General features: G+C 40.0%; 2 protein-coding genes across 6 annotated transcripts in view; one reads left to right on the top strand and one right to left on the bottom strand.

Annotated features, from left to right (window-relative positions):
* Positions 1-1,699: 1,699 nt before the first annotated feature.
* On the bottom strand, positions 1,700-23,172 carry CISD1 (CDGSH iron sulfur domain 1). Of its 4 annotated transcripts, none has more exons than XM_008518777.2 (4): positions 17,412-17,507; positions 15,158-15,366; positions 13,746-13,951; positions 1,700-5,133 (listed from the first exon to the last, which is right to left on the bottom strand). In XM_008518777.2, exons 2-4 carry the CDS (start codon positions 15,195-15,197, stop codon positions 5,044-5,046), a joined length of 336 nt encoding a protein of 111 aa, XP_008516999.2. In that variant the 5' UTR covers positions 15,198-15,366; positions 17,412-17,507; the 3' UTR covers positions 1,700-5,043. The 4 variants fall into 4 exon arrangements, with proteins under 4 accessions (XP_008516999.2, XP_070467480.1, XP_070467490.1 ...); XM_070611379.1 differs by having other exon boundaries at positions 17,417-17,474; XM_070611389.1 differs by having other exon boundaries at positions 15,158-15,252; positions 15,827-17,450.
* The window catches only part of IPMK (inositol polyphosphate multikinase), a 41,231-nt gene continuing 39,922 nt past the window's right edge, over positions 23,090-24,398 (top strand). The window contains exon 1 of one of the 2 annotated variants that reach the window (XM_070611361.1): positions 23,090-23,636. In XM_070611361.1, coding sequence (XP_070467462.1) covers positions 23,447-23,636 — 190 coding nt within the window. In that variant the 5' untranslated portion in view covers positions 23,090-23,446. The remainder of the gene's footprint in view (positions 23,637-24,398) is intronic. The other variant, XM_070611354.1, reaches the window with a different exon arrangement.

The following is a 24,398-nucleotide window of genomic DNA, read 5'->3' as shown; positions in this document are numbered from 1 at the left end:
ATAAAATCATAATGGTATTCAGGTGAACATACAGCCTTATTGCCTAGAATGAGGAGGGGGAGCTTGTATCAAGAGAGTTTAGGATAAAGAAAAAGGATTGCTGTGCAGAGATGGAGTACATAAATGGAACTCTTACCTTTCATTGTTGGGAGATTTTGAAATAAATTTAACCGACTTAGCAAAGTTTAATGGACAATGGAGCCATAAAAGATATCATCTCTCATGCCTGTCCTGATTATGGAATTAGATGAGCCACTGCCTAACCCAATAGTGAAAATGTTGGTAGGCAATATTACTGGCAGAAAAGTAATTTATCCAACAGTAATGAGCACATGGGCAAGCGTGCAATGTCCAAAATTACTTTAAACGTAAAATAAAGTTGGGAATCTATACAACTCTGTATACTTACAAATGAAAACAACTTCTGAAATAGCACTTGAAGAACCAGGTCTTGACAGAAATTGACTTCTGCTTATCTGTGACAGGTTGGAAGAACTAGAAATAGACTATCTTCAGTGATACAGGTATCAACTAAAGTGAAGAACATCTAGTCTACACAACACCTCGGTGACAACATTCTCAGCTTGGCACACTTTTTTTGTTTGTTCCACGTTTGAGGTTGAATGGCCTTTTTTCCTGTTCACAGACCTAAGGGGTAACACCATATCAATACCCCTAATTTATAATCTTAATTATATTCACCTATTTACTAATTAAAATCTTATTCTGTCTTTCCCCTTTGGCATGATTCTTGGCAACTTCAGTTAATATATGCAATTATTTTGTCTATGAAATACTTAAGTCCATTAAAAATACAGAATTTTCTCAGGAAAGGGAGATGTTCAGTTAACATTCATCCTTTGCAAATCTCAGTGTTATGTATTTTATTTAATCCTTTAAAGTCATAGGTTGCAAAGGGATTAAGATGGCTTGGCATTACTCTTAGTTGGGATCCATGATGGTAAACTAAGTGGAAGTAATTTTTTTTTTATTTTTGTGAGGAAGATTGGCACTGAGTTAACATCTGTTGCCAATCTTCCTCTTTTTGCTTGAGGAAGATTCGCTCTGAGCTAACATCTGTGTCAATCTTCCTCTAGTTTCTATGTGGGATGCCGCCACAGCATGGTTTGATGAGCAATATGTAGGTCCACACTTGGGATCAGAACCCACGAACCCTGGGCCGCAGAAGCAGAGTGCACACACTTAACCACTATGCCACTGGGTGGGCCCAAAACCATTTTTTTTTTTTTTTAAAGATTTTATTTTTTCCTTTTTCTCCCCAAAGCCCCCCTGGTACATAGTTGTACATTCTTCGTCGTGGGTCCTTCCAGTTGTGGCATATGGGACGCTGCCTCAGTGTGGTTTGATGAGCAGTGCCATGTCCGCGCCCAGGATTCGAACCAATGAAACACTGGGCCGCCTGCAGTGGAGCGCGCAAACTTAACCACTCGGCCACGGGGCCAGCCCTGGCCCAAAACCATTTTTTGATATTAAAAGCTTTGCATGAAGCCTCAATGCATTGTAGTAGTAATCATATATGAAGAATTTCAAATATACAAACTAAATATTAAAATCAACAAAACTGTTGTTTTAATACCTTAATAAAATAATTAATAAGAACTTTAGATAGGACCTTGGCTTAGTGGTTCCCAGACTTTTAGATTGCATGGAGCAGTTAAAAAAAAAGTGGGGACCAATATAGGGCTGCCAACTTTTTATTTTGCCAAGTAAGGATATTTAAAGCAACTGAAGCTACTATCAACATTTCATAAAAGGATCATTCAATACCACAAAAGCTGGATTAATCTTTTAACAAAAATTAAATTCAAGCTGATAACCTTCCATCGGCCTTTTATCTTTTCCCTGTGTGGATGCTGAAAATTTAGTCTTGGCCTAGAATTTGGGAACAATTGGCCTAACATGCCATTTAGTCCAACCACTTCAATTAAAAGGCTGAGAGGTGAGTGGCTTTGCCTGAAGTCAGTTAGTGTTAAAATCTGGGGAAAGCATAGCTTCCGACAACACCCTCACAGATGATACGCAAGCACTAAACATGTTGCTAATTAGGCATCTTAATCAATGTTTACCTGAAAACAAAACCTGTCATAAGTAATGTAAAGTCAAATAAACCTACCTACTTTGTAGTAGAAAGACTTGGTATACATGACTGTCCCTGTTTGAGTTTGTAAGGGAAAATAACCTCAAGTGATAAGTTATCATAATTATATAACCTATGTCAAAAATGATATAACCTAACCTGTCAGCTTTTAATTCTCCAAAATGTTTCATTCTCAGTGACAAGGTCTACAGAAGATGCTTAATAAACGTCTGTTTCACGAACAGATGAACGTCACTCTAAATCTCTGCAAAACAAGTTTCTTCATCACATTTAGAAGCCTCTCAACCTAGCACATCTTGCAGAAATCACTGGGACAGAAGTGACATAGAGAAAAGAAGATGGTGGTGGTGTCGGGGAGCCCCACTTGCCTGATTTCTCAATCAAATGCAAAAGGAATTAGAAGCTTTAGGGTGCTTAAATAAGAACAGTAATTGCACACAGTGATTTTTGCGTAAAAACACCTCACATCAACTTGGCTACACCCACTTTACTTTTTAGGTTAACGAAGTAACACAGAAAGAGTTTAATATCCCAAAGGAATTCTAATTCAAAAGCATGTAATGAAACTAACGTGATCTAGGGAATACTTTTACTTCATTATTTTGGACTATCAAAATGCAACAGCAGATGCGCATTTCACAATTGGGTGATCATTTCCAATTTCACCATAAACATACACACCCCTTTGGAAAGTAATTTTGAGAATTGGCACTAGTTTCTTCTTACCCCATTAGCTACAAAAATGCATGACTAGGGGGCTGGCCCCGTGGCTGAGTGGTTAAGTTCGCACGCTCTGCTGCAGGCGGCCCAGTGTTTCGTTGGTTCGAATCCTGGGCACGGACATGGCACTGCTCATCAAACCACGCTGAGGCAGCGTCCCACATGCCACAACTGAAAAAAAGGACCCACAACAAAGAATATACAACTATGTCCCGGGGGGCTTTGGGGAGAAAAAGGAAAAAAATAAAATCTTTAAAAAAAAATGCATGACTAATTTCAAATTTAAAATTCAGAATACAGTGTTTGTTAAATGGAAGTCTCTTTGTCACTAGCTTTGGGAGGGCATGGATTTTTCTTTTAAACAATTAACCTTTAAAACCATGATGCTCTCTTTTGCTGACCCATTCATACCTATTTAAAAGAGGCGGGGAGAGGCATGGAAAAAAATCACCCTAAGAATCTGATAGGTAGAAGCAGCGTTTGTAGGATTTGAGATTTTTGAGCCAAAAATGTGCCTTAAAGACAAGTTAACTAAGTCACACGGGCTACTTAAAACCATATACACAATTTTGGTATCAGCTTTGTCTACTGTAACAGACAAAACCATACATTGAAAAAATATCAGTGATCATAAATAATATAAGAATACTGATGTTCGGTTTCACTGATTCCTGTGACTTTCAAGATAATTTCGGATTTTAGCAAGTAGAAATTTGTGATTGACTACTACTGAGAATTCAAGCATACTAAACGATGAGAACGTTTACCTGCTAGGGTTTTCAATTCCAAATTGTTTGCCTGTGTTACATACATATTTTGTCATGACTTTTCCTTTCAACCCATAAAATCAAAAAACTTAACTTTACACTTTAAAAAATATATTTACTTCTGTCAATTCTTGTATTTTTCCTAATTATTTTGTTCTCATCTTTTCTTTTTTCTGAATTAGTAATGAATGCAATGTTTCTGGTCTGAGTCTTTGAAAAACGTTATATAAACAAACATGTCTTCAAATTTTTGCTTTTAAGGTCACACAATTTAAAAGAGGATTAATTCTTATTTTTCTCTCTCAAATAGTTTCTTTGGTAGAATCAGTCATGTGCCTGATTATCGATGGTGGGAAATAAAAATCTTCGATTAGCCCTGAGCTAACATCTGCCACCAATCCTCCTCTTTTTGCTGAGAAAGACTGGTCCATGCCCATCTTCCTCTATTTTATGTGGGACACCCACCACAGCCTGGCCTGACAAGCAGTGCCTAGGTCCGCATCAGGGATCTGAACTGGCGAACCCCAGGCCGTGGAAGCAGAATGTGGGAACTTAACTGCTGCACCACCGGGCCAGCCCCTTCCCATTCCTTTGATCTAGCCTTGTGATTACTATTTCGGTCATGGATGTGTGGCTTTGTGTTCAAGAGACTTGACATTATGTGCTGCAATTCCTTCGATGCCTCTAGCTTGAGCGGTTGCCACTCCATGGGCCAAAATTCTGGAACAATTCCTTCATAACTACTTTAAATCTAACATCCCGTTGATCTAAATTTCCATTATTGGTTCCTTTAATGGATCAATTAAATATCTATGAAGATAAATACAAAGAAGTCACTACCCCTTTATTATTGACCTGGCCCACTTATATAATTCAGCAGAGTAACATTCAAAGTTCATTTGGACTGAAAACTGTGAAAACATAGAAGCTATATTTTCTCAGTGCCTTGACCACTGTCAAGAAATCAAGGTCCTAACAAGTTTTTCCTAGATTATATTAAGAGATTAATGTAGCTTAATCACACTCAATTTACTTTCTAGGTTAACTAAGTAATATTAAAAGACGATAATTTTTCTTTGAAACCTACAAGTACAATCTGCATATACATGATTTTGAGAATAATTTAATACATTAAGATCAATGCACAACTATGTTCTAATGTCATTATTTGAAATGTAAAGAAACGGATCCTTACAAGACCAAAATAACCCACAGGCTATGAGGTTGGTTTTTACTTTTTCCTTTCTTTTTGTTTAAACAAATGTGCACCACGATGGTTCAACAAGTAAGGCAGATGCCACGAATATGAACGCTGTAGTCTGCAACACACCACATCAAGAATTCAAGGGAGGTGAATTAGACAGAAGTGGTAGTCATTCTAGTTAAACACTCAGGTAACATGACGACAAGCTGGTTTGCAGCATCAGAACTGTCCATTTAAGTGTCTTTTTTCTTAATGATCAGAGGTCCCACGTTGTCTCCAGTCTCTTCATTGTGTTTTGTGTGAGATCCATCACACAATGGGAACTAGGAAGAGAAAGAGAGAATGTGAAACATGTAATCACAAAACCAGTATTACGTGATGCTTAATTCACATATATTAACGTGAGAACTCAAAAGATTTTTCAAGGCTACCTTATACAGGTTTTCTTAAAGAGCATTTGTAAAGTGTATATATTAAGTAGGAGGAAGAAATCAACTTGTGGATAATACACAGATCATTAATTGCATTTTCATTTGTGCATTTGATTATGGATGTTAAAAACCCTTTCCATGTTTATGCACTAGTTACATTTCCTTCCTAGTGAACTATGTCCATTGCCTATTTATTCGTAAGAGCCTAAGTTCATTAGTTTAAAATCAATTTGTACATTATCCCTTTGTTGATCATCTTTGTAGCAATTTTTCCTACAACCTTTTTTATTTTGCTTATTTGTTCATATCCTTAATTTCTCCAGTTTTATACAAACAAGCCAATATTTCCCTTCTTAGCATCCTCCATTGAGACTTCTTTCTCCTAGAGATGTGATAAGTTTCCATTCCTTTTCATGATTTCTCATTTTAGATACAACTGACATTTTGGTGTCCAGTGGGTGGAAAAGGGAAAAAACAATTTCTAACACAGTGTTTCCCAAAGTGCTCCAAAGAAGCTAAGTCCTGAAAGATGTTCTAATTTGGTTTCATTCTGTGTTTAAAAAACATATATAGCTCTCTTGATTCACAACATATATTGTTATTTTAAAGAGGTCCTGCTATAAAAAACCCCAGAATTTTAACCCAAAATTTGGCAAGCTGACTGGACTATGGACACTTTTAACTTTGATATCCACTGTCATAGTGCTCTATACAGCACATTTTGCAAAATGCTGTTCTAAGATCCTGTTGCTTCATTATTATTAGAGGCAGTTGCTTCCCAAATTGTTATACTTTTATGCATAATTTTATCAAAATAAATTCTACATACAAAAATGCCTACATAGGGCCTGCACGATGGTACACGGGTTAAGTTCACACGTTCCGCTTTGACGGCCTGGGGTGTGTCGGTTTGAATCCCGGGTGCGGACCTACACACTGCATACCAAGCCATGCTGTGGCAGGCGTCCCACATATAAAATAGAGGAAGATGGGCATGGATGTGAGCTCAGGGCCAGTCTTCCTCAGCAAAAAGAGGAGGATTGGCAGCAGATGTGAGCTCAGGGCTAATCTTCCTCAAAAAAAAAAAAAAAGCCTATTTATAGGTTCTATATTATCATTATTCATCAGGCAACTACACTGGAATAATGACTTGTTTAAAATATGCTTCAATATTTGGTAGAGCTAGTTTTCATTCATATTATTCTTTTATTAAACCTTTCCTATTTATTCTTTACCTAACTTTATCTATTTATTCTTCCAGATAAACTTCAGAATTTTTTGCCAAGTCCTGTTTTACTTCTCTTGTAGTTTTCATCCTCACGTGCCATGCATATTCTGGTAAGATCACTTCTGCCTTATATGTTTTATGGTTATTACAACTAGGTACATTTTCATGCCTGACTACTCTGGCTATTTTTGCAAGTATATCCTTCCTACTGCTAAATGATAAAGAATCCAACAATGTTTTAAGTGTCTCCTCAGGATTTTACACTCAGAAGGTCCAAGCATCAGTAAATTATTTTGTTTGTTTCCTTCTAAATTTATACGTTTTATTTCTATTTCATGTCAAACGAAGATAGATAGCATCTTTGTTTTATTCTCGATATCCTGAATGTACTTAAACTCTAAAATCTAGAATTTCTCTGTTTAGTACAAGGTACATTGTTGCATTGAAGGAGCCTATGCGGAAGAGTAAAGTAACAGACATCTTGGCTTGAAGAGTAAAATCGCTGCATTACTGGGGCTGGCCCCGTGGCCGAGTGGTTAAGTTCGCGCGCTCCGCTGCAGGCGGCCCAGTGTTTCGTTGGTTCGAATCCTGGGCGCGGACATGGCACTGCTCATCAGACCACGCTGAGGCAGCGTCCCACATGCCACAAATAAAAGAACCCACAACGAAGAATACACAACTATGTACCAGGGGGCTTTGGGGAGAAAAAGGAAAAAATAAAAAATCTTTAAAAAAAAAAAAAAATCGCCGCATTACTCACAGTGAAGGGAGTATAATTTTAGATACCTGAAACTAATCTTAAACTCTGATATTAGAAGAGTTTATTCTAAGATTACAATAACATTGGGTTGATGTTAAAGAAACTCAATTTTAATTTTACTATCTGTATATAATACTGAGAAGCAGTAAATTAGTTAAAGAAAAATTCAAGGTATCAGCATATCTGAAATTTCTAGGTACAAATTCTATCTTGGGGTAGATGGTAACATGTATAAATACATATATTATATATACATAAATGTAATATATATAAAACTTACATTATTTCTTTTTGTTAGGTCAATAAGATGTGTTACACAGTAGATTCATACTAAAGACAAGTCTTTGTAGCAAAAACATGAACCCAAGCTTTCAGTTTTTTCTTGGCATAGATGAGGAGAGAGGCCATAAAAAAATCAAGCTGAAATGTATCCCACAGCAAAGAGCAGCATTTCAAAGGGACGCATGTTTAATAAACAAACAGATGATTTTACAGTGAGAATAAAAGTTTACTTTGTAAAACACTCGATTTTTATAAATAGCACATACAAAACAGGGCACTGTACAGTTTTATGCATCCAGGTTCTAAAACATATTTTTGAAAAATGACATATTTGTAAATTTAAAAAGCTTACTCAAATAACTTACTGAAATAGTATGTTTAACTTTTATTTCTTTCTTAATTTCATGTTGAAAATATTAGAAAACTAATGTACTTTCTCTAATTATTTTGCTCCATATATAGAATCAAGAACAGGAGAGAAATCCATAGAGAAATATACGAAGCAAATCTAACAAAAGATTAAGAAAGTCATACATTTAAAATGCGAATATATTTTTTATAACAATCTTGTTCTGCCTAAAAACTGAAATTTGCCTGTTTCACCAAGTTCTTAAAAGCAAACAAGTAAAAGTTAACTATTTCTTTAAGAAGTAGTGAGTAGTAAACCCTGGCTATATGTTAATAAACTTTCAAGCTTTTAAAGTGTATAAAGCTTTTATGCATTTAAAATGTAAACCAGGTATTAAAAATCATTTTGTTCAGAGTAGAAGATATCTTTTAATAGTACTTTCTATATAACTTAACCCCAGGAATTACTGAATAATTTAATAAATTTCAAAATTTTAAGTGAAAGTGGATTAATAAAACTCTCATTTTCATTACACTATTATTTAATACTATACTTCTTAGATTAGGTTTGAAAATATATATCCACCACACATTTTCTATGTCCTGCATAGAAAGGAGAAAAAATAAAACAAGATACCTCCTGAAAAACATAAATATTGTTATAATATACTATTTGAATTTTAAAGCCGAGTAATTACCATTCATTCATTTATACTCTATTGAGAATCATGAAACAATTTCAATAAACATGTTCTATTAACATGTACAACACATTCTTCAGAAATTGCTAACCTTATCATGAAATAACTCATTTTGACTTTGGTTGAGAAAAATGTTTAAGTCTTTTCATTAATTTAAAATGAGTAATCCCTGGGGCTGACCCAGTGGTGTAGTGGTTAAGTTTGCACACTCTGGCAGCCCAGGATTCACAGGTTTGGCTCCCAGGTGCTGACCTACACACCACTCATCAAGCCATGCTGTGACAGCATCCCATATACAAAATAGAGGAAGACCAGTACAGATGTTCATTCAGGGCCAATCTTTCTCACACACACACAAAAAAGGGTAATCCCTAATGAATAAATATGAGAATACCTAATCTTCACATGAAGTTTGGGAGATGATTCTGGGGTTCAATAATTAGCACAGAGTTGATTAAAATTTGTTCTGGGATGCCAGTGTTTATTTATTAAGAAATTGTGGAGAAAGTTGTGATTTAAATCAGCTGAATTTCCTGTATGTCTAGAAAATATTCCATTATGTTTGTTAACCCAATTAGACAACTGCAAATTCCAAATATTTTTTAAACTAGGGAAGAAAGGGTGGGGAGAAGAGGTTGGAATAAATGTTTAGGAGGAAAAAACTACTAGAGATCCTTCATCTTTACTCGGAAAGCTAGCAAGGTTATCTTCATTAAAAGACACAAGATTTGAGTTTTTCTTAATGATCCCACATCTCAAGTTATGAACTTTCTGTTATTAGGGTGATTCAAGATGGAAATAAAGGCTTTTCCTTAACTTGTATCGTCTACCTGCAACAACTAAAAAAAAACTGTATCTTCCTTCTCCAAACTTCGTATTTTTAATGAAATTTGGATTCTACTTCCCAAGGAAGTTGCCTGGGGTCATTTTGGGTCATTATCATAAATTGCTCTGAGAAACATGCTTGCTTTGGTTGAGAAAGAAAACAAAGGCAATGGGATCCTTGAGACTACCTGATAGAGCTATACGATATTTTATATCATTCTTACATACTTTAGTAAAACTTAAGACAGATACAATAGGAAAATGTATAAAGAGAAATTAAGATTTTACACGACTGTTCTTATGTGGTTGGGCAAGCAATGTACCCGACATCAAGAATATTGTTTCTATAAAGAAATGGACTCACTGCAATCCACTTCCAAGCCATTAATGGGATGGAGATTTTCTGTCACACACACACACAAAACAAAAAGAAGACCACCATCACCACAAAACAAACAAAAACTCCAATCCTGAAGTTGTAAATGAAGGAAATGATCCCATATAGTATGTTTCAATTGTGTTTCACTTCAATTTCAGTTGAGCTCCTGATGTTAACTCACAAGCATTCCTCTATTACGTGATTTTCTTAGTCTACGTTCTTCTGCTGTCCTTCCTCAAACTCTCTCCTGTCTCACAGATGGCCACCATACAACTCAGCAAATGACGTAACCAATGGCAGGGGGTGGGGGGGGGTGGGGGTGGGGGGTGGGGGCGGGGGGCGGGGAGATGAGGACCCAGCAAGACCATGCTGCAAACTCTTCCCCCTCAGACCAACGTTCTCTCATCTTGTTTCGAAAGTAAGACTATTTTTACGGCTGAGTTTCACATCTGTGCTCTTACTCTCATTTCCTTCCACCCTCTTTCAAGACACCTCTGTCTCAAATAGTATCTTTCTTTCCCTGTAGTCGCCTTAGTCATTTCCTCTCTTTTGGCTCCTTTCCTTCTCAGTTCAAATATGGACAGCCCTTTTGTGAAATACTATGAAATAGGCCAGTTTCTGAAACAGCAGAGGGCATACCAAACCTGGGGGGAAGAGAGGAAGAATGAGGTATGTTAAAAAGCATAATTTCCGGACATTACTAAGAGACCTGATTCACCAGGTCCGGGAAAACTGCTCAAAATGTCAGACACACAACACAGGTTACTAGTGGTTATACCTTAAGAATGAATTAGGATTGAATTAAATATATAACTTTTTTTGAGAGAGGCAAAAAGCCATTTAAATTTTATTTTAAAGACAACTGGTTTGTACGAGGAAAAAAACTACTGAATATAAACTCAATTTAGCCATCTAATCAAAGGTATTAATTACAAGTCCTCTGGGAATTGGCATGTAAGTGTGTGACTTGGCACCTGTAAGATAAGCTTAGAAACCTCAGGAATGTGGGGAGTTTCCAAAGATGTCTAAAGATCAACAACATCCACTAACTTGAACTCAACTGATTCACGTGGGAATAAAAAAGTGTCCAAGATTCAGTGAAAATTCAGAACTGACAAATCCTAGATGTGAAGAGGATTACTAATGGCATTACAGATAAGCCCAAAAAAAGACACTGAAAATAAAACGACTGGTCTGGCATCCCATTACATTAAGTCTACCTATGGGAAATGACAACCCCTAGTTTTACCATCTGGAAACTCTAAATTGTGTGATTAAAGGATAGTCCTGGAACACTTTGTTCAACTATAAAGTCTAATAAACATTTCAACCACTAGCTTGTGTCCACTTGTCATTCTTCCTGAAATACTTGAGATCAGGCCGCGAAAGTCCGTATTTGCTTTATCGACCCTTTACCCTCTGGGAAAACCCAATCAAAGCAAACACTTTATTTGACCTCAAAGCTAAGCTTTAGAGTTCACTCAAGCAGTTATTTTTCTTTTCATTCATTGTCACATTTACCGAAATTGTGACCTATACTCAGACTTCTAGCATTTCTTTATTAGTAATTCACACTCTAACCCACTTGGACACAGCTTCTATTCTAATCATTCTGTTGAAAAGACACCAAAAGGTCAAAAGCCTACTTGTTCAATCCAACAACAGTCTTACTCTAATAGTTTGCTCACCTGAGTGTCTTTGCGCAAGCCAATGGTCACAACCAAATCTTTGAAACTTTTTCCCTTTTCCACCGTGAAGCCAAGATATTCTTAGTTTTCTTCTAACTCTGGCCAAATTCATCTCCTTTTTGGGCTCTTATTCTTCTTTCCAAAATGCAGGAATTTCTCTAAGATTTCATACTTAGCCCTTGATTTTTCTCTGTATCCAGGATCTGCTGCATTCCTACACTTGACTCATCACTTTTGCTGATCTCTATCTCCAACCCTAATGTCTCAGCTTTAGTCCCACATTTCAGATCATCTGCTGGACACTCTCATTCAAATGTCACCTCAGATTCACTCTCTGAAATTATCACTGTCCTAGAAAAATAGGTTTTCACCTTGAATTCCTTATTTCTGTTAATGGCATCCCCTCTTCTAATCCTACATGCTTATTTCAGTGAGCTTTAATCTTCCTCACAAAGCAGTCACTGCATTTGACTGATCCTTCCTGCAAAATGTGTCATGCATCTGTTCATTTTTTTTCCATTCCCAAAGCCAGTACCCTGGTAAAAATATCATAACTTTATGTCTGAAGTCCCTGAAAAGGAACTCCCCCATGTTTGGAGGCACTCTTCCACGTCACACTGACACTCAGCACTCCTCAATATGCACTTGAGCATGGGGGAGGAGGGGTGCAAGGACCAGAGTAGATTCTTCATTAATCCCATTTGTGCTCATGTGAGTACTTCCTAGCAGATTTTGAGAACGACTCCCCAACACCTGCTAGTTTCTTCAAACACTACCACCTTTCCAGGGGCATTTTAACTTCCAGGTATTTCACTACGCCTTCCCAGAAAATTCTAGCCCATGGTGTAAACTCTTCCTTTTACTTGGAGCACTTGTACTGCATCTATTATACACATCTATGATTCCTGCTGTTTTACTATTTAACTTTTCTCATGCATGTATATATAGTAGGCACTAAATGCAGTACTTATCATTGACTAAGGAACTATAACAAGTGACTTAGAAATTCCCTAATTTCTACAGGTATTATTACTTTCTGTATTATGATGAGCAGCAAGGGAATGAAACCTATTATAACTTTAAAGAAAAAAACAGTTCTAGGCTACAGAATATTATTGAGGATTATTTTCTAGCAACTCCACTAGTACTTATGAACAATCCCACGTTCCAAATGAACAGTGCTCTTCTTAAGGTACAACTTGTTGCAATGGGACTATTAATTTTTGGTTCATATTCCATATGTTCATCAAGTAGTTTTCAGACACAATGACATAATCTAAGCACTAGATCACTGGATGATACAACATCACCTGTACTGGGAGAAGAGGGTTAGTGGAATATGCTTTCCAGTACCTAGTATGTGACTTCTTCCTTATTTGTGATCTGTGATTTGTGATAATGGTTTTACACTACGGGGAAGAGGTCCCTGACATAATGTGCTTTCAGAAAGAGATACATCACTTTTATTGTCTATTTTCTTAGGCCTTACAGTGTCACCTTTAGTGAAATCCATTTTATTTAATGCTAATAATGGCAGTACATCCAGTATTTTCACCATATTTCTCACAATACACCAGAAATTTTGAAGTCATTCAACGTATGAAGCTTTTCAAGATGACCTTAGGAGAGCATTTACCATCTTTAGATCTCTAGCTGTCATCACTGTCTAAAAGCTGCCCAAACACTGAAGGCATCACAGATGACACTTCCAAGTGGAACTTGATGAAATGCAATTCTCACAAAAGAAAATAAGATTTTAAAAAATCCTCTGTTAGATATTTAACTATAGGAGCTACAGCTTAAAGAAAGCTGAGGATACAGGATGAATGTATTAATCGGATAAGAAACTTTCAAGGGCAATTTTCCAAAAGTTTCTCTTGAAATTTCTAAAACTTGTCTTAGAATCCAGGAGCTTGAAAGCTCAAAAAAAGAACTGACCTCTTCTGTTTCTCTTTGTGTTTAGGCCGCAACCTCCCTTTCAAGGCTAAGATCCACTTGGGGAGGAAATTCTAAGAGTAAATAAAGGGATTTTTCTCTCTTCTTTTGCCAAGAATACAGTTACATTCACCTGAAGTCAATGAGAGTACAATGTAACTTTACTGCACAGTGGTTATATATTTTAGTAAATATATTCCTGAAGAGTACATGGAAACACAGAAGAACAGGATCCATTAAAAAAAGAAAGAAAAGAAAAAGGGATATCTTAATATCTCATGACACAAGTTTGATAGAATAGTTTTAAAGGCAATGTTACATTAAAGATGGCACTAAATAAAGGACTTGTTTTCCTCACCTTTTTGGACCTCCAACAACGGCAGTACACAGCTTTATCTCCCAAATCCTCCATGTCAAAAGCGTGTACTACCTTGGGGTTGTCTTTCTGGATGTGAGGGTTGACCATTGATTTGTTGCGATGATCTTTACCATAAAATCTTTTGTAAGCTAGATAACCAATCACAGCTGTGCCCGCAGCAAAGGTAACTGCTGCGATCCATTCAACTAGAGCAGGGAAAGAAAACAGGAATAATGATCAAAACCAAAACACACGCTAATAATCTAACAGGAATGTTCAGGAAATCCAGTTTTTGAGTATTAAGCATCCCAACAGTCAAAGGTTTTTAATGTTAACAAAATGATCAGAACACACTGGTGTAATAGTCCTTTGTTCAGACTTTCCCCAGCCCTTACTAAGGCAACTGTGTATTTTCTGTTGAGTGATGATGGCTAAATGAAGATAGAAGAGGGAAACTTATTTTATTGATGGAGAAGGAAAAACAAGGCTTAATAATCTTTTTAAAGTGTTCATAAGTAGATTTAAAATAATATGAGCCTGCAGATACCTATTACTTAGACAAAACAACTGATACATAAAAAAATTCAGATTACAAGCAAGACCATAAAAATTCAGATTGCAAATGACCTCCTCCCTCCCTCCCCACACCCGCCAAAAAAAAACCAGGTGATTATGTTAACAGAATGACTTATCAGAGTTCATTTAAACAGTAGATCTTTTAGGGATTTATTTATTTATTTATTTATTTGGTGAGGAAGATTAGCCCTGAACTAACATCCTCCGCAAATTCCTCCTCTTTTTGCCGAGGAAGACTGGCCCTGAGCTAACATCTATGCCCATCTTCCTCCATTTTATAAGTGGGACCCCTCCACAGCATGACTTGATAAGCGGTACATAGGTCCACACCTGGGATCTGAACTGGTGAACCCTGGGCTGCCAAAGCAGAGTACGGAAACTTAACCACTACACTACCAGGCCGGTCCCACTTCAGTGCTTTTAGAACACATTACCACAAAGTTGGTATCTGAAGAAAAAACAAAAAAGGACAAACCAAACAAAACCACCCTTCCTACTAAACATTCAGACGAATATATCCAGCAGGATTGTGGGCTTCAAAGTTATTCTTTTTTTTTTCTTAAATTTCAAAGTGCTTTCTCATTAAAATAAAAATCAGAATGTACTCATTTCATATTTCGTAAAAAACATGGTTAATATAATTATAGTTATATTCTCATTTAATAAATTCTAAATTTCCATTGTCAACTAGTGGATGATCATTTGAATTCTCTGCTAACTTCATTTTAAATTTAATGACATTTTTCTACTCAATTATTTGCTTGACTAACAGGCCATCTATTCTTTTCAATGTAGCTTTCAAGGAGCCCTTAGAAAACCAAGCACTTAACAACTACCCCAGTTCCAGGGAATGTTGGAGAGAAGCAAGTTCTGCATAGTCTGGTTAGCCTCAGCCTCAGAGGAGAGTTGTCTATTCCCAGCATGGAGTGGACTGCAGAAGAAGGTGAACAGGGGTCAGGATAAACACGCTGGACTGCTTCCCAGCACTTCCTGAGTCAGATCTTCATAGCGTTTGAAATAAGTTCCCAGACTATCAAATAAAGCCCTAGAGAGATAAGTACAAAAACACATTCCAAGGCCAAATAAAAACATATAATGAATAATTAACCATATGGCTTATTTACACTATTGAGTCAAATTTCTTACTGCACTAATACGAGTAAATACCATACCTAATAGCGCCTTACATAAAATTGGAGCTCATTCTTACAAAACTCTAATGGGAAGGAACAACCATTCTCACACTTAGTTCTTTTTATCTTGGTCTCCTCTTCTGGCTTATTTAATAATTTAGTTTTTATCAAATGCTTCTAATTAGCATGCTCCTTGGATTCCATTTTCAACTATCGTATTTTTCTCTACAAAGTAATTTAGTTTGTTTTCCTTCCCACAACATTTCCATTCCTCCTTGCTATAATACCCTCAAATAAACATGAATGTTATGTCCTTCCGAGGTGCTGCACGACTGGGAAAACAAGTTAATAAGTCATTTGACAGTTTCAAACCTTTGGCCTCATTGGAAGGATATTTCTTAACCACATGCTTTATGTAGATTTGTCTTGAACCTTAGTGCTGCTTCATGGTATTACCCTGCGGCGATTCCAAGCAGGGCTGAAACTTTGCTCTGATTTCTAGCTTGATTCATGATCTTCCCTTTGGGCTAAAATATTGCTTTGCATAGTATATGTTCAGTTATGTTTGCCGAACGTTATCTTTAGTATAAACTTAAAAGGGAGAACATCCCAAAAGACTAAAATAACACAATTCCCTAAATGCTACTGATCTCAGTTACACCTAATTTTTAGGTGAATTATGAAGTAATCTCTGATTTGTTTTAATGGTGCCTATATATTACAAAAAGGCCTGAGCTCCAAAGAATAACTACAATTGGCTAGCATTAATTTGTCTCACAATATTCTCTTTTTAGAGAACCCGCTAGGAATTTCTACCTGAAATTCATGATAGGCCAAAAGAATCTTTCTTAGCCATTAAAACATTCTTCTATTCTCTTTTCTCATATTACTAACTGAATCCAAATGGTGACCTTTTTTTCAAACTTTTACCTCTCCTGGATTTTTTGATGGTGGAAGAAATGACAGAATAACTGACATAGAAAAGAGGCAACAGCAAATGAAAGAAATGGGAACTGACTCTAACTATTACCCAAGAGTAGCTGCCCCATGGGGGAATCAAAACACACACTCTGTGACCCTACCTCCTGACAACGGTCACTTATAACCCTATATAAATGTCACAGTACCATATGTGTGCTAGGAAAATGGCTTTGTATTTGCTCTAATGAGTTTTTTGGAATCACAGAGCTAGATTAGGTCCTAAGAATTTCCATTTCTTTTTTCCCCCGATCCAAAATTCTAATTTTCTAATCTCATTTGAGACAAATGTAAAAGTTCCCAGAATAAGAAAAATGTTGCTGTTTTATCATTTCATTTCTGCAGCCTGAAACAGTTTTCTGGCAAAAAGCTATGGATGCCGTTGGCACTCTAGGGAAAAGAAGGAAAGGAAAGTATATGGAGATAGACGAGAATGATTGATTCAAAAGCCAAGAATCAGAGTAGAGAAAGAATTGAAAACCCAAGACAGTTAACAAACAAAAACAATAAAACCCAAGTAACATTTAGTCCTTGTCTATATGCCTATTAAGAATAGACACAACCTCAGAGACAACAAGGGATTTGCCAAGACCCAATTGTTAGCTGGCACCTTTCAGACACAAATCTTTTAGAACTGGCGTCCAGAAAAATCCTGAGCATTATTTCTGTCTCTTCTGGTTCATCCTCACTTTTCTATAGACATCTTCCAAAGTATAGTATTCCTACTTTCTATCTATACAAATACCATGAATAAGCCAATATGAGGACCAAAATACAAAAAATACATTTCTAAATAATCCCTCCCTTTCTTTTCTTACTCTTCCCATGGCCCACTACTGTATAATCTTTGGTTCTCTCTCAGAATTATTCAGAGGTCGAGAATACATGAACTTGTTCCCAAATCTCTTGTTTATGACCCATTCCTCAGCTTTTCTCTACTGTGGGGATTATTTCGATTTAACTTAGACAGAGATCTCACCCTACTTCTTTTCCTTTTGCCCCTTGTCTGCTCCAAACTGTCTTCTCCTGCCCAGTATCAACTGCCACAGAATCAGAACGTTCCTTTCATCTCAGGAGAGGGGGAGGGGAGCTGTGTTTAAATCTTTCACTCCCTTAGGTCTCCCCCAGATTGGTAGGCTGTGCCTGGTAATGTTTTCCTCTCAAGGCCTGCCGTACAAATGGTGTTCAGGGTTAGTCGATAAAAAGAAATAATAGATTACTCCATCTGTCGTCCATCCTACCATCACGTTGCTCTTACACCAAATGACTTATCTTTGGCCTCATCTTAACCTATTGTATCCAGGTGTGGAATTTAAATACTTCCTAAGATTAAAAATAAAACTTTAGGGGCTGGCCCTGTGGCCGAGTGGTTTAAGTTCATGCACTCTGCTTTGGTGGTCCGGGGTTTGCTGGTTCAGATCCTGGGCATGGACCTATGCACTGCTCATCAAGCCATGCTGTGGTGGCATCCCACATAGATGAAGTAGAATGACCCACAGCTAGGATATACAACAACGTACTGGGGCTTGGGGAGAAAAAACACCAAAACTTTATTATGGAACATTTCAGACATACATAGGGAACACTATAATGAACTCCCATTTACCCTCACCCAGCTCCAACAAATATCAATTCACTGCCAATCTTATTTCATCTATAGACACCAATCCCCCAATGATTTATTTATTGTTTATAACCTATATGAGCTACCTCTTTTATTCTCAGTACAATCTGCACATTCCTTCTCAGGAATGTGAGAAACCCTTAAAGAGAAAATTTTAAACCTATATAATAAATGGATATATTCACATTAAAAAAATAAAGTTACTTTAAATGACTCAATTTATTGAACCCAAACAATATTTTCATATGTCAAGATTAAATGAACTGGAAAATTATGAATTAGTTTCAATCAAATAGACAAAGATATAAAAGTCAGAGAATAAGCACTTATGAAATTCAGTTTTGGTTATGTGCACTGTAACATTCAGGGTTTAGGATGAATAATAAAGTGCAAGGTCGACAGACAAACATCTATTTTGTAACTTGAGGCTAAAGCAAATACGAAAAAAAGTGATTTGAGGGGACAGCAGGTTAAGGAAGGCCTTTTAAAATATTTGGTTTAGGGGCCGGCCCGGTGGCGCAGTGGTTAAGTTTGCACGTTCCACTCTGGCAGCCTGGGCTTCACCGGTTTGGATCCCGGGTGCAGACCTAGCACTGCCTGCCAAGCCACGCTGTGGCAGCCATCCCACATATAAAGTACAGGCAGATGGGCACGGATGTTAGCTCAGGGTCAGTATTCCTCAGCAAAAAGAGGAGGATTGGTTTTTTTTTTTTTCAGGGATGAAGGTGAATTATGAGTGACTTTGGGCTAAGAGAAGAAAACCCCTGTGAGTAAGAGGCCTGAAGATTTAAGAGTAATAGGTATTAATAGTGAGGCAAGAGTTTAAAGCAGGAAGAGAAAACAGCATCTGGAGGACATGGAAAGAAAAAGGTCTCAGTTAATCTCTTCCTTACAAACAGAGGAGAAGAGGTTAAGGATGAGAGCAGATTCAATGAGTTTTGCAGGTTATCAAGGAGTGAGACGTCTAGCAAACTTCCTGAAGGTGATCTATTGGGTATGAGAGGGAGTCACTAGAGACTGGGGACTCCATAGTAGTGAAAGCCACTTAAATGTTAGAACTGTGGGGCCCGCCCCATGGCCAAGTGGTCAAGTTTGCCCACTCTGCTTCGGCCACACAGGGTTTCGCCAGTTTGGATCCTGGGCACGGACATGGCACCGCTCATCAAGCCATGCTGAGACAGCGTCCCACATAGCACAACCAGAGGCACTCACAACTAGAACATATAACTATGTACTGGGAGGGCTTTGGGTAGAAGAAGAAGAAAAAAACGAAGATTGGCAACAGATGTTAGCTCAGATGCCAACCTTTAAAAAAAAAAGAAACTGTAATAAACTAATATTTGGTATCAAATAAAAAATAAGATTGGTATGTCAATTATACCTCAATAAGGAAAAAAAATAAGGTCGGTGTCATAGACCAAACAGGTATCAAGAGCCATCTCAGGGACTGGGGTCTTTGGATTTTAATTCCAATTACTCACCTTCATTGCCTCTCCCAGATTCATGTCCTGGCCTGATTCTCATTAATTTTATTTATAACCCACCCATTATTTTTCCTCTAAATAGAAACAAGAATTCTGCATGCATACAAATATCCTTTTATTTTTTATTTAACATATACTTACATAGTGCTTACCATTGTCAAATACCATTCTAAGCCCTTTATAATTATTAACTTATTTAGTTGAGAAGAGACATGGTCATCTTCCCCAAAATCAAAAGATCTAAACTGATTTTCACTCTATAGGAATTAATAGGTTTGGTTTAAAAGTTGGGAGTAGAACAATTTGAGAGCTAAACATTACAAGGTGGATTCCCAAGACATTCCCTGTCCCTACCTTGCCACACCACTATATTTGAGGGCAAAGGTGCTGGCAGAAGAGATTTACAAAGGTGTTGGGCCTCTTTCCAAAGTCCTCACAACAACTTTTATGCTTTTAGGTGAAAAAAAAGTAGCTACCTCTCATAACAAAGTTGAGTACTTCAAGTTTAATCGCTTCAGCAAGCAATTACCTACCCCTTAGAAAATGCCAAACTAATAAGAAAGTCACCTTTGGATTCCCCTATGGTTAAGATTAAAAAAACAACAAACTTGTCTTGACTGCAAGAAAGATGAGCCCGCAAATAGAGTTAAAAAGTCCTAGAGGGGTTGGCCTGGTGGCATATGGTTAAGTTGTGTGCTCTGCTTTGGTTTCTTGGGTTTGGATCCCAGCGGGGGACCTACACACTGCTCCTCAAGCCATGCTGTGGCAGCATCCCACGTACAAAATAGAGGAAGACTGGCACAGATGTTAGCTCAGAGCCAATTTTCCTCACTCTTCCACCCCTCAAAAAAGCACTAGGATTCATCTATATCTATCTCATTTCAATACTAGACTACCCAAAGAGAGTTTAGTGCCCATTTACACACAATGACTCCACATTTTAAAAATACGTTTTGGAATCTTTGGGCCCATATCACACAAACACAAACTATCTTCTGAAATTACCGGTGGCTCAAGTCACATGAATATCTTATTTTACACAACAGTCTTATTCCTGAGAAAGTAAAGGTCTGAGTTTTTTTTAAAAAAAAAACACAAACAAAAATCACTCCACATTTTAAGTGCACCAAAGTGCTTCTACTTAAAGGAGCCCAAAGATGAGTATCCTTTGAAATAATTTTTGCCAATAATCACCTCCTATATAACTCATTAGTAACTTAAAAATGTCACGGGTTATCACTCTCACTCTGCCAGGTAACTTTGGACAACAAAAGTGGAATTCTCCAATTTAACAGACTCGATTACAAAATTAAGGCTAAAGTTAGCAAGGGCTTTTTACTGAACCTGACGCTCTAGCTGCCCAATATTTACTAAGTGAACTGACGGGACTATTTTATATTAACTTCTAAACAATCTCTTTATCTTTACTTAACTACTGTTACAGGTAAGCAAGCACACCTTGAGGTGTGGCGTTTTACACCTGGGCAGGGAGATCACATGTATCACCTAGCTGATGCAGTTATATATTAACAATTATACCACCACCAAGAATTGTTATAATGTGAAGCCTTACATTAACCGACTTCTAGAAAGTCTCTTAATTTTAACTGGACCTTCTGTGAAGGTACGTTTCTAAACGCCAGGTACTAGCATAAGAAGCAAGGCTCAGAAAACTGAAGGCTCCGTGAGCTCGATTTTCAATCCTCTCTCCTGGACTACTGCCACCGAGCGCCAGATGCCAGAGACATTAAAAAACTGGGAAAACTGAAGACTTCGGACTGGATTTCTTCCCTTAAAAAAAAATGTGCAAAACTAAGATGTGATTAGTCATGCATCGCTTCGGGGTTGCAGGAAATCGACCTCCTCACTCCACGGTGATTTAAACATGAGATGGGGGAACAGGTCTTTTTTTTGTTCTTCCCACCTTTCCTTTTTCCAGGCTCTGTGACTTAAGAACACAGAGGCATCTCAGGGGGAGAACGAGAAAAGCTAGCAGCGAGATCATCAGGTTTTAGGGTTTAGCTAGTTACGGGAAACGTGGTTCAGACCTGGGTGGGTGCTTGCGTGCCCCCCACGCCACTTATGCCCGAGGATATCACCAATCCATACCCTGACCTCGCCCCCTTTCCCCGTCTGGCCCAGGGAGCCCGTAGGCCGGCCCAGCGCTTGCCCTTCTGCATCTCAAGGTTACGGGACCGGCGGGCGCGCAGCAGGGCAGCGGTAGCAGCCCAGAGAAGCTGAAGAAGCTGCAACCGGGGCGCAGGCCGTCCCCCGCTCCCAGGCTCTACTTCACCTTTTACGCTGGAAGTCAGACTCATGGCGCCGTCGCTTGCCAGGCGTGTGCACAGGACACAGACCACAAACGGGCTCGCACGGACAGCAGGAGTCAAGGTGCGACAGGCGGCCTAAGGGCACCTACTCCAGGCTGCTACGGCGCAGGCGCCGAGAGCACGTGTGTATTATCCACCCAAGTAGATGTTGAGCATGCGCGGATCTGCCTCCCGGGATTTAGGGAAGTCTTGAGTCCGGATTTTGACAGCAGCAGGAGCGGGGGAGGAGGAAGAGACCTAGAGAGGTAGCAACTGAGTTTGCGCAATCCTGAGGCGCCCTGGGGCAGGGCCTTGGGAATACGTAGTCCAGGCCAGATTTTACATCTCTTCCAGGTGTGCGGGTTTCTCAGGGCAGAGGACAGGTGCTGGTGTAACACTTGGCGTAAACAGATATCTAAGATTTTACCCACAATTTTCTTGCTCGGTCCAGTACCTGCAGGCCAGGTCCAGTTTTCATATAAAGTGCCAGTGGCAGACACATAGGAATCAATTCTGGAGTCTCATTCCAGAAGCTCCCCGCGCTCCCGGTGTGCATCCCTTTCTTCTGCCTTTGACCCAGTTATCTCTTGAGGACCTTGGAACATGCGCTAAGGCTCGAGTGGGAGAGAGAAAAAAGCGGCTCACTTCTTTTAAAAATGTGTTAACTTAAAAAAAGAATGAAGATTATTCTCTATCTTCTACAGTCTGAAATTAGTACCAGTTCCAAAATTTTTTATAAAAGCTGTTTAGAGACATCAGTGGGGGGGGGGGATTTGAGGGTGGGTGTTCTACTAAGCTGCCTGTTTTTACTCCTGCAGTTTCTGTGCAGGGTGGGAGTTGACTGCAGCTAAAGGGTGGCCTCCCAAGCTACCCTTGGCACAGGTACTGCCTCTCAACTCTCCTAACCAGTGACTGCTGTTCACAACTGGAAGCCCCTGGCGGCTTTGAGCCGGACCCTGGGAAGCGCTGAAACGCGCAGTGAATGAAGACACGACAACCCTGGGGGCATCGTCACGGCAGCCCGGGGGTGCGCTCGCCCCACCGAGGTCGGCTTTAGCTTGCTTTGGCAGCGCTGAGCGCCCGCCGCGCTGCTGGGGTCCTGTCCGACGGCCTCTGAGCATGCTCAGTAGCGGCGGCGGCCGCGGGTCGCGCAGTCGGAAGCTCGCGGCGGCGGCGGCCGTGCAGGCGGCGCTGACGCGCGCGCGGCAGCTGAGGGGACTGGAGGACGGCGGGAGGGGGAGGGGAGGGGGCGGGGGCGCGGGAGGTGGGGCCGCCGTCGCCGTCAGGGCCCCAGGGAGCGCGGGGCGCCGCCGCCGCTCCTCTGTTCGCTTCAGTCTCCAGGGCTGCGTCGTGCCGGTGGCCGCGGCGGCAGAGCAGCGGGGACCGGGAGCCGCGCTCGGCCGAGAGTTGGGCTGGCGAGAGCCCGCGCCTCCGCGGCGTCATGGGCCCCCTCCCCGGGCCTCAGCGGACACCAGCCGCGGGAACCCCCGGGCCTCCTCGCGGCCGAGCCTGAGCGACCCCCGGCTTCTCCGGCGCCCCCTCCCTCCGCCCGATTTTTGTCCTGCTCTCGCCGTCGCTACCGCTTCAGCTTTCAGTTATGGCAACGGAGCCGCCATCCCCCCTCCGGCTCGAGGCGCCCGGCCCCCCAGAAATGCGGACCTCGCCGGTGAGCGAGCCTGCCCCTGAGGGCACCCCGAAGCCGGCGGGCGGCAGGCTGCGCTTCCTCAACGGCTGCATGCCCCTCTCGCATCAGGTGGCCGGGCACATGTACGGGAAGGACAAAGTGGGTAAGTGGGGGTGGCGCGGGGCTCGCCGCTCCCCTTCCGCCTCCGCGAGCCCCCGGCGGAGGCAGCCTGGCGCTTCGGGGCCGGGATGGACGCCCCTCCGGGGCTGCACGCCGCACCCCCCCCCTCCCCCCCGGCCTCATCCGCTCTCCCTCGGAGCCTCGCGACCCGCGCAGCAGGGGCTCGAAAAGTGGGGCGATTCCTAGGGTGTGGGGCGTCAGGCTTGCAGCAGGAGGTGACCGGGAGGGGAGTTCCTGGTCTCCCCAGGGAGGGTGGGTGTCAACTGGAGACGGTATTGTTAGTGAAAATAAGGAACTTCATTTTTACTGGACGGGGAAGTAAATTCTCCCCAGAGCACAGGATCTGTTTATTATAGGCGGGCAGCTATTGCAAAAGAAAAGGAATGAAATGCAGATGATGCTAATCTGGTGCTTCTCTTCTCGGTGCAGCTGCATAGCTGGAAGGGAAGAAAAAACAGAGGGCTTTTTCTTTCTCTTCTTTTTTGGGGGGGGTGGGGGCGGGAAGCCTGTCTGGGTTTATCCGGGATCTCTCTCCTTGACCTCCTTGAGAAATTTTTCTGCTATCTCCTGAATTTCTCTGGGAGGCGTGGCTCCAGTAGTGCAGAAACTCGGATTCATCGTAGGAAATACACCCTGCTGTTGTCCTGGAATGATACACAGTTGAGACATTCGGTTGTTTTTCATCCGTCTTTATCAGACTGTATCATGGCCTGTGTAATACATTTTGTGAGCTCACAACGTTTAA

This window comes from Equus przewalskii, chromosome 1, assembly GCF_037783145.1.
Source record: "Equus przewalskii isolate Varuska chromosome 1, EquPr2, whole genome shotgun sequence".
Classification (NCBI taxonomy): Eukaryota; Metazoa; Chordata; class Mammalia; order Perissodactyla; family Equidae; genus Equus; species Equus przewalskii.
This window is presented reverse-complemented; position numbering and strand designations above follow the sequence as displayed.